This window comes from Cebus imitator, unplaced genomic scaffold (genome assembly GCF_001604975.1).
Source record: "Cebus imitator isolate Cc_AM_T3 unplaced genomic scaffold, Cebus_imitator-1.0 Scaffold150, whole genome shotgun sequence".
Lineage (NCBI taxonomy): Eukaryota > Metazoa > Chordata > Mammalia > Primates > Cebidae > Cebus > Cebus imitator.
The window spans coordinates 823151-837205 of NW_016107465.1; the positions used below are offsets into that span (position 1 = coordinate 823151).

Here is a 14055-nt window from a genome sequence, read left to right on the forward strand (position 1 = left end):
AAAAAAAAAAAAAAAAAAAGGAAGAAACAGGCTGGGAGTCCACAGGCTCCCAGCTATAAATGGTACCAGGGCAGGAAGGGGTGGCTCTGGGTCTCACTGTGGCACCTTCTACAGAAAATAGACATAGCTGTCGGGCCTGGGGACAGAAACCAGACGTTCCAGTCCATCTCCAAAAAGCAGCATAAATATTTCCCCCCAACAGTATAAAAAATATACACCTCTACTGCTGTGCAGTCATGCGTTTAGTTTTCTTTAAGAAAAAAAAATCAGTAGTATGTATCTTGGTTCCTCAAGTTTCAGGAAAAAATACGAAAGGTCACTTTTTTCTCTTTCCACCTACAAAATGCAGGCAGCATGTTCTGATGCTAGGACCGGCTCGGCCGCCTGGGCTGGGGCTAGAAAGGAGACCTCTGCATGTCACAAATGGAAACTGAAGCCCAGCGTCAGTACTGCATCCAGCTTCAAGATCGAGAATCCGAGCCTTTGAAATGGAAAGGGAGCATCTGAAAGGGCACCCCCACCGGGGCCTTTCAGAATTAAGGTTTCAGAAGAAAGGGGTCGCCTTGCTAGTGACAGAGCTGGGAGTCACCCTGAGCTGCAGCACCCCCCACCCCACCCCCTGCCGCCGCAGCCCACCCCAGGATTCCCCTGTGGGAGGCTCCAACTGACCCTCTCCAGCCCAAGGCTCTCTGCAACTGCCACCTGTACTCAAATATATGGAGTCGCTGCTGCTGGCTTTTGAAGTCAGCTATTATGTTTGAGACATGACTGTCACTGACAGAGTTCTGTTCTAGAAAGCCATCCCAGTGCCGTGTTGGCTCAGGGGGCACCAGCTTTGTGCTGCCTCTGTAACAGGCAGGAGTGTTCTCAAAACAAAGTTCCACTGATCCCTGGATGCCACTGCGGCAGTAAGGACAGGGTCAGTCCCGTTGAGGGGAAAGGTGGCTTCAAGGGTATTCTCTGGGCTTTTTTGCAGGAGATCTGCAGGTACTAGGAGTCCATACTTATTGCTTATTTCAGTGGTGGCCAAGCCAACCAGACCCAAACACGACTGACGCACACAGGCTTCCAGACTTGGCTCCCACTCGAAACAGACTCACACCCATTGGGCTGCTCTGCAGTTCTTTGGACCCCAAGACCCAGAAGGGCCTGTGCCCAGCTGCCCACCTGGGCAAGAATTACTGGATACCATGACCAGCAAGTATTCACCCAACCTCAAGTGTACACCCCTAGTGACCAGGAGCACACCACCTTACCTGGCGACACTTTTTCCCAAAGAATCCAAAGAGCCTCTTGGTGACACCATGGCAGGAGCATCATGCCATCCCATCACCAGCACCCACTTACCCACCTGGGGCTAAGAGGGGGGGCATGAGCCTTTCCCTTGAGAGCAAATGAGCAATGAGACACTGGGCATTTTTAAGAAACAAAAATCTCAGACTACCAGCCTGGGCAACATGGTGAAACCCGTCTCTACAAAAAAAAACAAATTTAGCTGGGCATGGTGGCATGCACCTGTGTTCCCAGCTATTTGGGAGACTGAGCCGGGAGGATCACTTGAACTGCGGAGGTGGAGGTTGCGGTAAGCTGAGGTCACGCCACTCCACCACTCCTGTCTGAGTGACAGAGTGAGACCCTGTCTCCTCATATTCCCTCCCCGCCAAAATTTCAGACCCTTTTATTATTTGATATATTAAAAATAGCTGTTATAACTAAACACCAGCAAATGTTACACGTACCTAAAACAGTTGGGCTAAGAGAGATGACGACTATCATATAATAAGCAGGAAGGAATGTCTTCTCCACGTATAGGTAACAACACAGCAGTCACTTTTTTTTTTTTAAGAATTCTGATTTACTTTGCCTACCTCTCAACCCCTGTGTTCTCTACTTTCTTTAAGTATATTGCATAAATTGATTTTCCCTTATCTTTTTCTCTTCAGTAAGATAAGCACGGAATAAAATACCTAGCACAGTGCCTGACATTTAAGAGGCATCCAGAAAATGCAAATTTCTTCCCATTACTTCACTTGGTTTCTTTTGTCTATGAAACAAATAGGTGTCAGGTACTCTTTTCAGTGTTTAAGATAAATTGCTTGCTTCTGAGCAAGACGAGAAGGGGTGAGGAAGTGGGGCTTGCTGGTGGTTGCAGGAAGAGCATTCTAGGCAGAGGAAATAGCAAGTGCAAAGGCACCAGTGTGGTCTGAAAAACTGAAGGGCCTGTGGTTGGACAGGATGGGTCAGGGGAAGAGCAGTGTGAAGCATGATTTAAGAAGTGACGGCAGGTGTGGTGGTTCACACCTGTAATCCCAGCATTTTGGGAGGCTGAAGTGGATGGATCACGAGGTCAGGAGTTCGAGACCAGCCTAGCCAATATGGTAAAACCCCATCTCTACTAAAAATACAAAAATTAGCCAGGCATGGTGGCGTGCGCCTGTAGTCCCACCTACTTGGGAGGCTGAGGCAGAAGAATCGCATGAACCTGGGAGGCAGAGGTTGCAGTGAGCCGAGATCATACCACTGAACTCCAGCATGGGTGACAGAGTGAGACTCCATCTCAAAAAAAATGTGACAAGGGCTGGACGCGGTGGCTCACACCTGTAATCCCAGCACTCCGGGAGGCGGAGGCAGGTGGATCACCTGAGGTCAGGAGTTTGAGACCATCCTGGCCAAAAGAGTGAAACCCTGTCTCTATTAAAAACACAAAAATTAGCCAGGTGTGGTAGCGAGTGCCTGCAATCCCAGCTACTCGGGAGGCTGAGGCAGGAAAATTGCTTGAACCTGGGAGGCAGAGGTTGCAGTGAGCTGTGATCGCGCCATTCCACTCCAGCCTGGGTGACAAGAGTGAAACTCCGTCTCAAAAAAAAAAACTGACAGGAAAGTTAACTCACAAGGGGCTATATAAGTCATTGTAGCGACTTTAACTTTCATGCAGAAGTAAAATGGGAGGGATTGAAGAGTTTGGAGCAGAAGAGTAATAACCTCTGATGTCTGCTTTTAAAGGGTCATTTGAACTACTGTGTTGAAAAAAGAATACAGGGAGTCAAAGCCAGAAGATAGAGATAAATTAGAGGCTCTGTGGTAACAGTGGGGTAGTGAGAGGTATTTGAATCAGTTATCTACCTGAAGGTTGAGTCAACAACAGAGGTTCCTGAGAGTTTGGAGGTAGAGGTTCGAGAGATATTAAGAATAACTCCATGTACAGAATCATGGTGTGTAGTAAAGAAAAAGAAAGAATGACTCCTTGGTTTTTGGTGTAAACAACTGAAAAGATGGAACATCAACAAAAACTCATATTCTTCCTTGCAGATTTGGGAAATACTACAAGTAGAATAAGAGTATGTTGATTGGGAAAGAGTGGAGATTAAGAGTTTGGGCATTTTAATTTTAGAAATCTATTACATTTCTAACTGGTGAAGGAAGGGGCAGTTGGATCTCTATGGCTGGGGTTTACGAAACAGAGCTGGGCTGGAGATATAAATTGTGTGTGCTCAGGATATAGAGGAAACTGAAAGAGATCACAAAAAGCATAAATAAAGGAAGAGGAAGGTAAGGGATCAGGGACATTCCAATGTTAAAAGGTTGGGGAGAAGATGATCCAGAACAGAAGACTGAGAAAAAGTGAGAAGTGACAGAGAAGAAAACGGAGGGCCAGGCACAGTGGCTCACTCCTGTAATCCCAGCACTTTGGGAGACTGAGGCGGGTGGATCACTTGAGGTCAGGAGTTCGAGACCAGCCTGTCCAACATGGTGAAACCCCAACTCTACTAAAAATACAAAAATTAGCCAGGCATGGTGGCAGGTGCCTGTAATCGCAGCTACTTGGGAGACTGAGGCAGGAGAACTGCTCGAATCCAGGAGGCAGAGGTTGCGGTGAGCCAGGATGGAGCCACTGCACTCCAGCCTGGGTGACAGAGTGAGACTCCATCTCAAAAGAAAAAGAAAAGAAAGGAAGGAAGGAGAGAGAGAGAAAGAAGGGAGGGAAGGAGGGAGGGAGGGAGGAAGAAAGGAAACAGAGAAGAGGGAATGCTGGGATCAAGTGAAGAAAGCATATCAAGAACTCTGTAGCCAACTTGCAATTCCATCACCTGCTATCTTTTCTTTTCTTTTTTTTTGAGATGGAGTTTTGCTCTTGTTTCCCAGGCTGGAGTGCAATGGCATGATTTTAGCTCACTGCAACCTACCTCCCAGGTTCAAGCAATTCTCCTGCCTCACCCTTGTGAGTAGGTGGGATTACAGGCATGCATCACCATGTCCAGCTAATTTTGTATTTTTAGTAGAGACTTTTTAGTCTCCATTTTTAGATGAGGTTTCTCCATGTTGATCAGGCTGGTCTCGAACTCCTAACCTCAGGTAATCCGCCCGCCTTGGCCTCCCAAAATATTTGGATTACAGATGTGAGTCACCACGCCCAGCCTACTTGCTATCCTTTTATAATTCGAACTTACTGCCTAATCACAATTCAAGGTCTCCTTTCACTTTGATGTATTACACTGTACTTTCCCTCCGTAGTCAGTCCTCCATATCTGTGGGTTCTTCATCTGTGGATTCAAACAACCACAGATTGAAAATATTTGGGGAAAAGAAAAGGACGATTGTGTCTGTACTGAAAATGCAGAGACTTTTTATCTTTGTCATTATTCTCTCAACAATACAGTGTAGCAACTATTTATATTGCATTTACACTATATTAGGTATTGTAGGGAATTTAGAGATGATTTAAAGTATACAGGAGGATGTATGTAGGTTATATGAAATACTACACCATTTTCTATAAGGGATTGGAGCATCCATAGAGTTTGGTATCCACAGGGGATCCTGGAACCAGCCCTCCACAGATACCGATGGATGACTGCATTTATTATTTCACTGTTTCCCACGCTCCGCTTCCTTCTTTCCAGTAGTTTTATGCCCTTATTTTAAAACAATAATAGTAAAACACAGAACACACAAAAACCAAAGGTTACATATTCAAAGTGCATGTGAATCTAGTCAACATAGCTGCCCACATTTCTTATTTAAATAAAATAATCATATTTAATTGAAATCACCTACTTGAAGAAAGCAATCAACAGGTTCACCATGATGATATACTGCACGAAGAGGTAGACAGCTTGCAAGAATGGCGTAAGAAAAGAACCAGGAGGGCAGGACGGCTTGCTTGAACAAACTGCAAATAAGGAATTTTAAAAGAATCAGAGATAAGATGAATCACAGTACTGAGACTCTAGACAAACATTTAGCACATTAACTGCACAGAATACCATAAATTCAAACATTTTTAAGATTTAGATGACTGCTTTTCAGATTTATTTTACTCTTGTTAACTATGAAGGCACAATTTCTGCATGATGGCAAAATCCTATACACACCGTCTATGTGGTCAGCATAGACTTCTCCATATATCATCCAGTATGGCTGAAATATAATATCTCGAGCCAGGCTCCAAGATGGTGGCTCCTCTGGTGAAAGGATGGCCTTGCGTGCCACTCCAAAGCTCAGCAGGACTATGGCCATTATGATCACAATATAAAACATGTTTGCTGTCTGCAAAAGAGCATAGCACAACCAGAATTTTACCACAGATTTCATGTTCAAAAGAAACCAAACACCAGCAGCCATCACAATTATACCTGCAAATAATAAGATTGTGTAGACATTGACTAAAGCACCCTTGTCCATGAACAGCTAGATTTTCTTTGGCTCAACTATTTTGTTTTCTCATACAGTATGCATTTCAAGTCAATGTGGTCCATGGAAGAACAGAAATGTGCTGAGAGGAGAAAGTCTGTGCTTCTTTCTTTAAGCAGTAATGAAATGTGAATACTTTTTGATTAGCTAATATCCAGCTTTGCCCCCAGTTGGACCAGAAGTTAGGGAAATTTAAAAAAAAAAGTGGGGGGGGGTATAGTTGAATTAGTCCAATGGCTCCTTATTCCCAGAATTGTCTTCAGGAATTGATTAGAGTCTAAGAAACTGATCAAGTCAGTTTAATTCCCTCTACTAAATGTGCCTCAACTCAATCCATTTGTTTACTGTAACAGAGAAAGTATTCACCACAATTCCCATCAGTATTTCAAAAGGTGCTCTATATCTCTTAGCTTCCCTTCCATTAGACTGGGGCTATGAAACCTATTCTAGCCTGGACACTTCTTGTCCAGGGCAGTTAAAAGCTATTAGACTTTCTCTATCTCTCTCACTCCCTGTTATAGGAGAACTTAGGAGCCAAATCCCTGACAAAAGGGATTCCAGATCACTGAGTCACTGCATAGAGGTCACCCCCATGAGCACTCAGCAAACCTTGCATTAGGGAGAAACACCTCTGCGCTAAGTCACTGAAATATACTGGTTATCTCGGCATAGCCTATCTCATAAATGCTAATGTCACCAAGACAAGAGAAAACATTTCTGGCCTAAGGGAAAAATGTCAAATAGGAAAAATCTTTGGAGTCCTGGAGGTTGTCTCTTTTCTGTCCTCTTCCTTTGTTTGTTTTAGCACTACCCTTCATTCTCCAGAATTTGCCCCTTCCCTGACAGTAAGTGTTCTAGAAGGAAAAGCCAAAGATGATCTTGAGACAGAGTACTTACTAAAGGGTAGGTCTTAGATCCTTGTGAATAGCCGGAGGGAAAACGCCAGCTGGGCTCAGTAGCTCACGCCTATAATCCCAGCACTTTAGGAGGCCAAAATGGGGTGGATCACTTGAGGTCAAGAGTTCAAGACCAGCCTGGCCAACACAGTGAAACCCTGCCTCTACTAAAAAATATAAAATTAGCCAGGCATGCTGGCAAGTGCCTATAGTCCCTACTATAGGCTACTCAGGAGGCTGAGGCAGGAGAATTGTTGAACCCGGGAGGTGGAGATTGCAGTGAGCAGAGATCATGCCACTGCACACCAGCCTGGACAACAGAGCAAGACTCTGTCTCAAAAAAAAAAAAAGAAAGAAAGAAAGAAAGAAAAAGGAAAAAAGAAAAAGCTGACACAACTGTATGGCAAGCACAGATGACAGACTGGAGCTAGGTGGCCCACTTTTGAATCCTGGCTCCCCATATATGCCTTTGAGGAATTTACTTAACCTCCATTTCCTTGTATGTAAATGTGTATAACAATACTACCTATCTCCTAAAGTTGTTGCAAAGATTAAACGAGTTAATATATACTAAGTACCCAGAACAGTGTATGGCCTATAAGCACAATTTAAGAGTGTGATGGTAGGGGAGAGTCAGTGAGTGATTTTAAAAGAATGGATATTTTAGCAGAAAATATCATTGTAGCTTCACATGAATCTGGTCCTCGGAAACTGCTGTGCTCAGAGACAAATTTGACTCAACCCCATACTATCTGGCCCTAGGCAAAAAGGTGAGCTGAGTGTCCCAATTAACTAACTGCAATATACTACCCAAGGTCATGTGTTAAAGACAAGTTTGTGGTTGTATGGAAGGCAGTGGTGGCATGCTCTTACTCTCTGTGCTTCTATAAATAATTCCAAAATGGCCAGGCACAACGGCTCATGCCTGTAATCCCAGCACTTTGCAAGGCTGAGGCAGGAGGATTGTTTGAGCTCAGGAGTTTGAAACAAGCCTGGGCAACATAGTAAGACCCTGTCTATATAAATAGTAAAAAAGAATTAGCTCAGTACGTTGGTGTGTGCCTGTGGTCCTAGCTACTCAGGAGGCTGAGGATTGCTTGAGCTTGGGAGGACAAGGCTGCAGTGAGCTGTGATTGTACCACTGCACTCCAGCCTGGGTGACAGAGCGAGACCCTGTCTCAAATACCGATGATAATAATAATAATTCCAAAACTTAAACTATCTGAAATAAACCACGAAAAACTATTGAAAAGAGGCCAGGTGTGGTGGTGCTTGGCTGTAGTCCCAGCTACTCAGGAGGCTGAGATGGGAGGATTCCTTGAGCCCAGCAGTTCAAATCTAGCCTGCACAACAGAGCATCTTTACAAAGAACACTAGAGTAACAGGTGACTATAGTTCATAATAATTAGCTGTACATTTAAATATAGCCAAAAGAGTATAAGTGGGTTGTTTGTAACACAAAGGATTAACGCTTGAGATGATGGATACCACATTTACCCTGAAGTGATTATTATGTATTGTATGGCTGTATCAAAATATTCCATAAACCCCATAAATACATATACCTACTATGTACTCACAAGAATTATTTTTAAATATTTTGTTAAAAAGAATACCAGGATATAAAACTAGTTGTACTCACCATTTTTGCAATCATGGTCACATATGGACCTGTATGTTGATTCACAGCAAAAAAGTCCAGGAGTCGTGAGAACCAGAATATGATGTCTATGCAGTAGATCAGTCTTCCCGCTGTGTGAAAAGGAGGGTCACCCCATCGAAGGACGAAGCCAGCTGAAAACAGGCCAATGGCCACAGTTTCTACTAAGTTCCAGTACTCACTAATCCATACCCTCACCTTTTGAGTAAACTTTCCAGGTTCTGAAATACAGATCTAAAAGAAGGAAGAAGGAAACTTAAAAAAAAAGAGGTACAACCAAAGAACCTCATCAATGCAATCTTCTTAAACACACAAATCATTCATTTAAAGAGTAATCTAAACCCTGCCAAACCTTAAATCACTTGGGGATTTCAGAGACTGAAGTTATTATCATCAGTAATGAATTATTTAAGTAATGCTATAAAGATATAATTAATGCATCTGATAATGCTGGACTGTCACTTGCAAACCCAACTAGAAGTAAAAAAAAAAAAAGTACTTTTTCTACCTTTCAACAAGCCTGAAATAGCATGGGGAAATGCCAAAGATATTTTAAAACTCAGTATTGCATTGGAACTCTATAACTATGATTTCATTTCAGGAGGCACAGCAGGGTGCAAAGAACACTGGATGGAGCAAAGAATCCTGTAATCCAGTCTGACTACTGCTAATAGTGAGTTGTTGACAAACTACTAAGAATGTGATATTGGACCGGGTGTGGTGGCTCATCCCTATAATCCCAACACTTTGGGAAGCCAAAGCAGGCAGATCACTTGAGGTCAGGAATTCGAGACCAGCCTGGCCAACATGGTGAAACCCCATCTCCACCAAATATACAAAAATTAGCCAGGCGTGGTGGCAAGCACCTGTAATCCCAGCTACTTAGGAGGCTGAGGCAGGAGAATTGCTTGAACCTGGGAGAAGGAGGTTGCAGTGAGGCAAGATCTTGCCACTGCACTCCAGCCTGGGCAACAGAGCAAGATTCCATCTCAAAGAAAAAAAAGTTATATTGGAACTCACTAAGATAAGAAAATACCCCTGATACCTATGCATCAATCCTGCATGTTCTTCACATGCACCCCAGAACCTATAGTGCAATAAAATATAAATAAATAAATAAGATAAAAAGAGAGAGAAAAAGAAAAAAAATACCCCTGAAACACCATACCAGACAAACGGAAATGTAAAATAGTACATCTATTTTCCCTGAAGAATAAAAAAATGGTACAATTCAGATAACTGTTTCTCTCCTGATTTATTTTCTATAATATATAAACTCCACATAGAAATTAGCAGACAACATAGGTATAATTACAAAGAATGTAAGTATATAATGTTGATTATATTACCTCTAGGACAAAATAAATATAGGTAAATACATAGACAGGAGACATACATTGACATCTAAAACAGTCTAACTCATAAATATTTGTGTTTGCAGTTATAACTGATAGGAATGCTAATTTTTGTTTGTTTGTTTTGTTTTTGAGACAGAGTCTCCCACTGTTGACCTGGCTGGAGTCCAGTGGCTCAATCTCGGCTCACTGCAACCTCCGCCTCCTAGGTTCAAGCAATTCTATCTCAGCCTCCCAAGTAACTGGGACTACAGGCACATGCCACCACGCCTGGCTAAGTTTTTGTATTTTTAGTAGAGGCAGGGTTTCACCGTGTTAGCCAGGATGGTCTCAATCTCCTGACCTTGTGATCTTCCTGCCTTGGCCTCCCAAAGTGCTGGGATTACAGGCGTGAGCGGCCACACCCAGCCCTTTTTTAAAAGTAACTCATTACAAACCAGGAAATGTTAAAGTTTTTTTTTTTTGCTTCTTGGATTATTACTTGCCTCAGAGAGATTTCCAACTTCAATTTTCAAAAGTGTTTGGTAGGAGTTTTCAAAAGCTATAAACACATTCCTTACAAATTGCACAACTTCAGCCATTCATGTGCCACTCATGAGATGAAATTGATAATATTAAAGTAATGCAAGGCAATAAAAATCAACCCCCCCTCAAAAAAAAAAAAAAAAACACCTCTGGGAAATCAAATAGTTGGAGGGTTTAATACAATTCTAGGGGATGATCTATCCTTTAGGGCTGGTAAAGACATCAAGATATATGCTTCAAAGGTAATTGCTTCCAAATACACCAACCAGCAGAAAGCAGCTGACAAAGATAAAGGGCTGAAATCAAGGATTTTCCTCCAAATAACTTTCTTGCAGCATATAAGTCAAGGTCAGTGTTTCCTGTCTTCCCTGCCCTTGACATGTCCATTTTCATCACCAGAGCCAAGGACACTTTTACTGGACACCTACAGAAGCTGAGGACATCTGGAGAAGACAAAGCTAGATGGCACAACTCACCTCCCTGACCCTTTCAATAGCATTGGTGAAGATGTAAATGCTGACAAGCCACTCCTGCACGCTGGGCTGGGGTTGCATCTCCACCAACACGGTGTAAGTGAACAGCATGAGGAATGCCAAATACGCCATCTGTGAGGGGGACACACATTCCCCAGACATGAGTGAGGGCAAGCACGGAGGATGCCAAGCAGACGCAGACAGAGCAGAAACACAAGCTTGAACTTCAACACAATAATACGAACACAGAACTAGAACCACCTTTGGGTTATTAATGACCTAGTATCAAGGAAAGCACAATTCATGGTGTTCTAGTCCAGGATTTGGAGGCAGGAATGAAATCACTGTTCTCAGATCTCCTTCTCAGGTGGAAGGAGACACTGTATCGTTCCTGCTGGCTCCTGACTGGAATTTCCAGAACCCTGCATGTCCAACAGGGGCACTGTCAAACTAACAGCAAGCCCAGGAGAAGTCACAGGCCTTCCCCTGCATCTTAAACATAGAAAGGAAACATGAAACCCTGTCTCTACTAAAAAATAGAAAAATTAGCTGGGTGTGGTGGTGGGTGCCTGTAATCCCAGCTACTGGGGAGGCTGAGACAGGAGAACCACTTGAACCCAGGAGGCAGAGGTTGCAGTGAGCCGAGATTGTACCACTGCACTCCAGCCTGAATGACATATCGAGACTCCATCTCAATAAAAACAAAGAAAGAAAACGTGTGAAGCATGCCAGATACGCAGTGGCAATAGATGCTTATTTTCAAATACAAGGAACTGTGGCATTCACCACTGCTGGGAGTTTTATCTTATGTTGACTAAAATATTCTGTTTAAAAGAAAAGTTGTGTCCAACTGTGAGCCTTTTTAATTAGGGGCTGCCAATATTTATATCTTCAGCACTGAGCACTCTGCCTGACACGTGGTAGACATCAATAAATGTCTGTCTAATTACTGTGCCTATATATATGTATATCTAGATTTCCATAGTCTTGAAAGAATTGAGACATAGTAATCACACACATAGATACTTAATGATTAATAGCTTTGTAATCTTATCAAATATTATCATCTTCTTAGGATATATTACCAGAAGCAGAATATCTGTCCATGCACATTGAAAACTAACTATCATAAATATTACTAAATTTTCCATCAGGAAGACTTTACCAATTTACACTATATCAACTATGTATGAGACTACAGTCCTCTAAATAGCCTTCGAGACAACACACAGTGCTCACTGATCAATACCTACATTTAAAAACCTTGTATCCGCCAGGCACAGTGGCTCATGCCTGCAATCCCAGCCCTTTGGGAAACCGAGGCAGGTAGATCATCTGAGGTTAGGAGTTTGAGACCAGCCTGGCCAACATAGTGAAACTCCGTCTCTACTAAAAATACAAAAAATTAGCTGGGCATAGTGGCATGTGCCTGTAATCCCAGCTACTCAGGAGGCTGAGGCATGAGAATCTCTTGAACCAAGAAGGCTGAGGTTGCAGTGAGCCAAGATCACACCACTGCACTCCAGCCTGGGTGACAGGGCAAGGCTCCATTTTGAAAAATAAAAATAAAAATCAGTTGAGAGAAAAATGTGCGTGTGTGTGTGTTCATGGGTCAGAAAAATCATATTTTAACTTTGATCCCTATTTCTCATATACTTTTATCTACCTAAATGGATAAGTCTGCTTCTAACTTTAGTTCTGCACAGATAACACAGAGAATGGTTTAAACCATTTCTGACTATATAAGAATGGTATTATTGACAATAGGTGGTTTTTTTGGATGGTCATAATGGGTATCCTGTCTATGATTTAAGCAGGTGTAGAAGAGAGGCACATAAGAAAGTAAAGGTAAATTTCAACAATTCTATACTTCTCTTGGTCTATGTCTCAAAGTCTGAGTATTTTTGATGGCTCTCAGGGACATACTTTAATTTGTTCTATCAAGCATTTAAATTTTTTTGTCATTGGTTTCAGCATGGCTAAACAATTGAGTCCTTAACTTTTACTCTGAGATTCAGGCCTTCACCCATTTATCTGTACATCTTCTATTATTTGTATTTTGTTATTCCCTTATACTGATTCCTTATATACATGCATAAATGGTCTCCTCTATACAACTGCAAGCTGCTTGGGATCAGCATTGATGTTTGGCAATGTCTTCTTCTCACTTCCCCCTCTGCTGCCTAATATACTGTTTTTTGTTTTTTGTTGTTTTTTTTTTTTTTAGACAGGGTTTTTGCTCTTGTTGCCCAGGCTGGAGTACAATGGCACAATCTTGGCTCACTGCAAGCTCCACCTCCTGGGTTCAAGTGATTCTCCTGCCTCAGCCTCCCGAGTAGCTGGGATTACAGGCATGTGCCACCAAGCCTGGCTAATTTTGTATTTTTTAGTAGAGATGGGGTTTCTCCATGTTGGTCAGGCTAGCCTCGAACTCCTGACTTCAGGTGATACACCTGCCTCAACCTCCCAAAGTACTGGGATTACAGGCGTGAGCCACTGCACCAGGACAGTATATTATGCCTTAAAGACAGCCGTCAGCGCTTAGTAAAATCCAACTGAATGACCTGAACTTTAGGTTACCCTCAGCCATAACTTTCTTTTTAACATGTATAGTGTATGACTACATGAATCTGGAATATCTATAAGCAAAAGACTACAAACATATTTAATAAGTAGATATTCAGATTGAGAAAGTAGCACAGTTCCTCTACCCGAGAACAGGTTGGGTTCCTAAAGGCTATGTTAAGTCCATTTACTCATTAGTCCAAAGTGGCATTACACAAAGATACAAGCAACCAAAGTACTCACATCTAGGAAAAATGAAACACTAAACACTCTGGACATCGGCAATATTGCTTCTGACTCTTTTTGTTTCTTTCCAATTATTAAAAACACCACGGTGGGCAGATCTGACTGGTTCTGTGCTCTTGCTTAGCTTTGTTTCTGTTCCTTAAAGCTCATGAGCTAGAAATTTCCAGGGGAAGAAATGTCCAAATATGCTTTTCCCGATAGTGTGAGAATGGTTAAAACCCTCCCAGTGCTCATCCCAGAGTCTTTCGTAGACATTGTTGCACATTCACAAAAATGGTAATTCCTCATCGTTTGAAAGCAGATGTGATTTTTGGAAACAGAAAAAAATCATACACAGCTATGTAATTATTCAGTAAGTATAGGAGATAAGTGTGTGGCTAGCCAGGTAAATATTTGGAAATACAACACATTTAGATAAATTTCCTTTTATAGTCATATTTCAAATGTTTTAGACATACAAACTGTTGCCATGAGCTATTTAAGTATAGATAAGCATTAGAAAAATAAATGCCATGGGGGCACATGTTCTCGGGATCTCCTGAGGGCATGTCACAGAAAAAAAATATATATTAGAAAAGAAATAAAAGAGGCCGGGCGCAGTGGCTGATGCCTGTAATCCCAGCTACTGGGGAGGCTGAGACAGG

General features: G+C 42.3%; 1 protein-coding gene across 1 annotated transcript in view; it reads right to left on the bottom strand.

Moving 5' to 3' along the window:
* TRPM6 (transient receptor potential cation channel subfamily M member 6) overlaps positions 1–14055 on the bottom strand; it is a 161530-nt gene that overhangs the window by 50915 nt on the left and 96560 nt on the right. The window contains exons 20-23 of the mRNA XM_017543237.2: positions 10604–10732; positions 8230–8481; positions 5373–5547; positions 5056–5170 (exon numbers count right to left, since the gene is read on the bottom strand). Coding sequence (XP_017398726.1) covers positions 5056–5170; positions 5373–5547; positions 8230–8481; positions 10604–10732 — 671 coding nt within the window. The remainder of the gene's footprint in view (positions 1–5055; positions 5171–5372; positions 5548–8229; positions 8482–10603; positions 10733–14055) is intronic.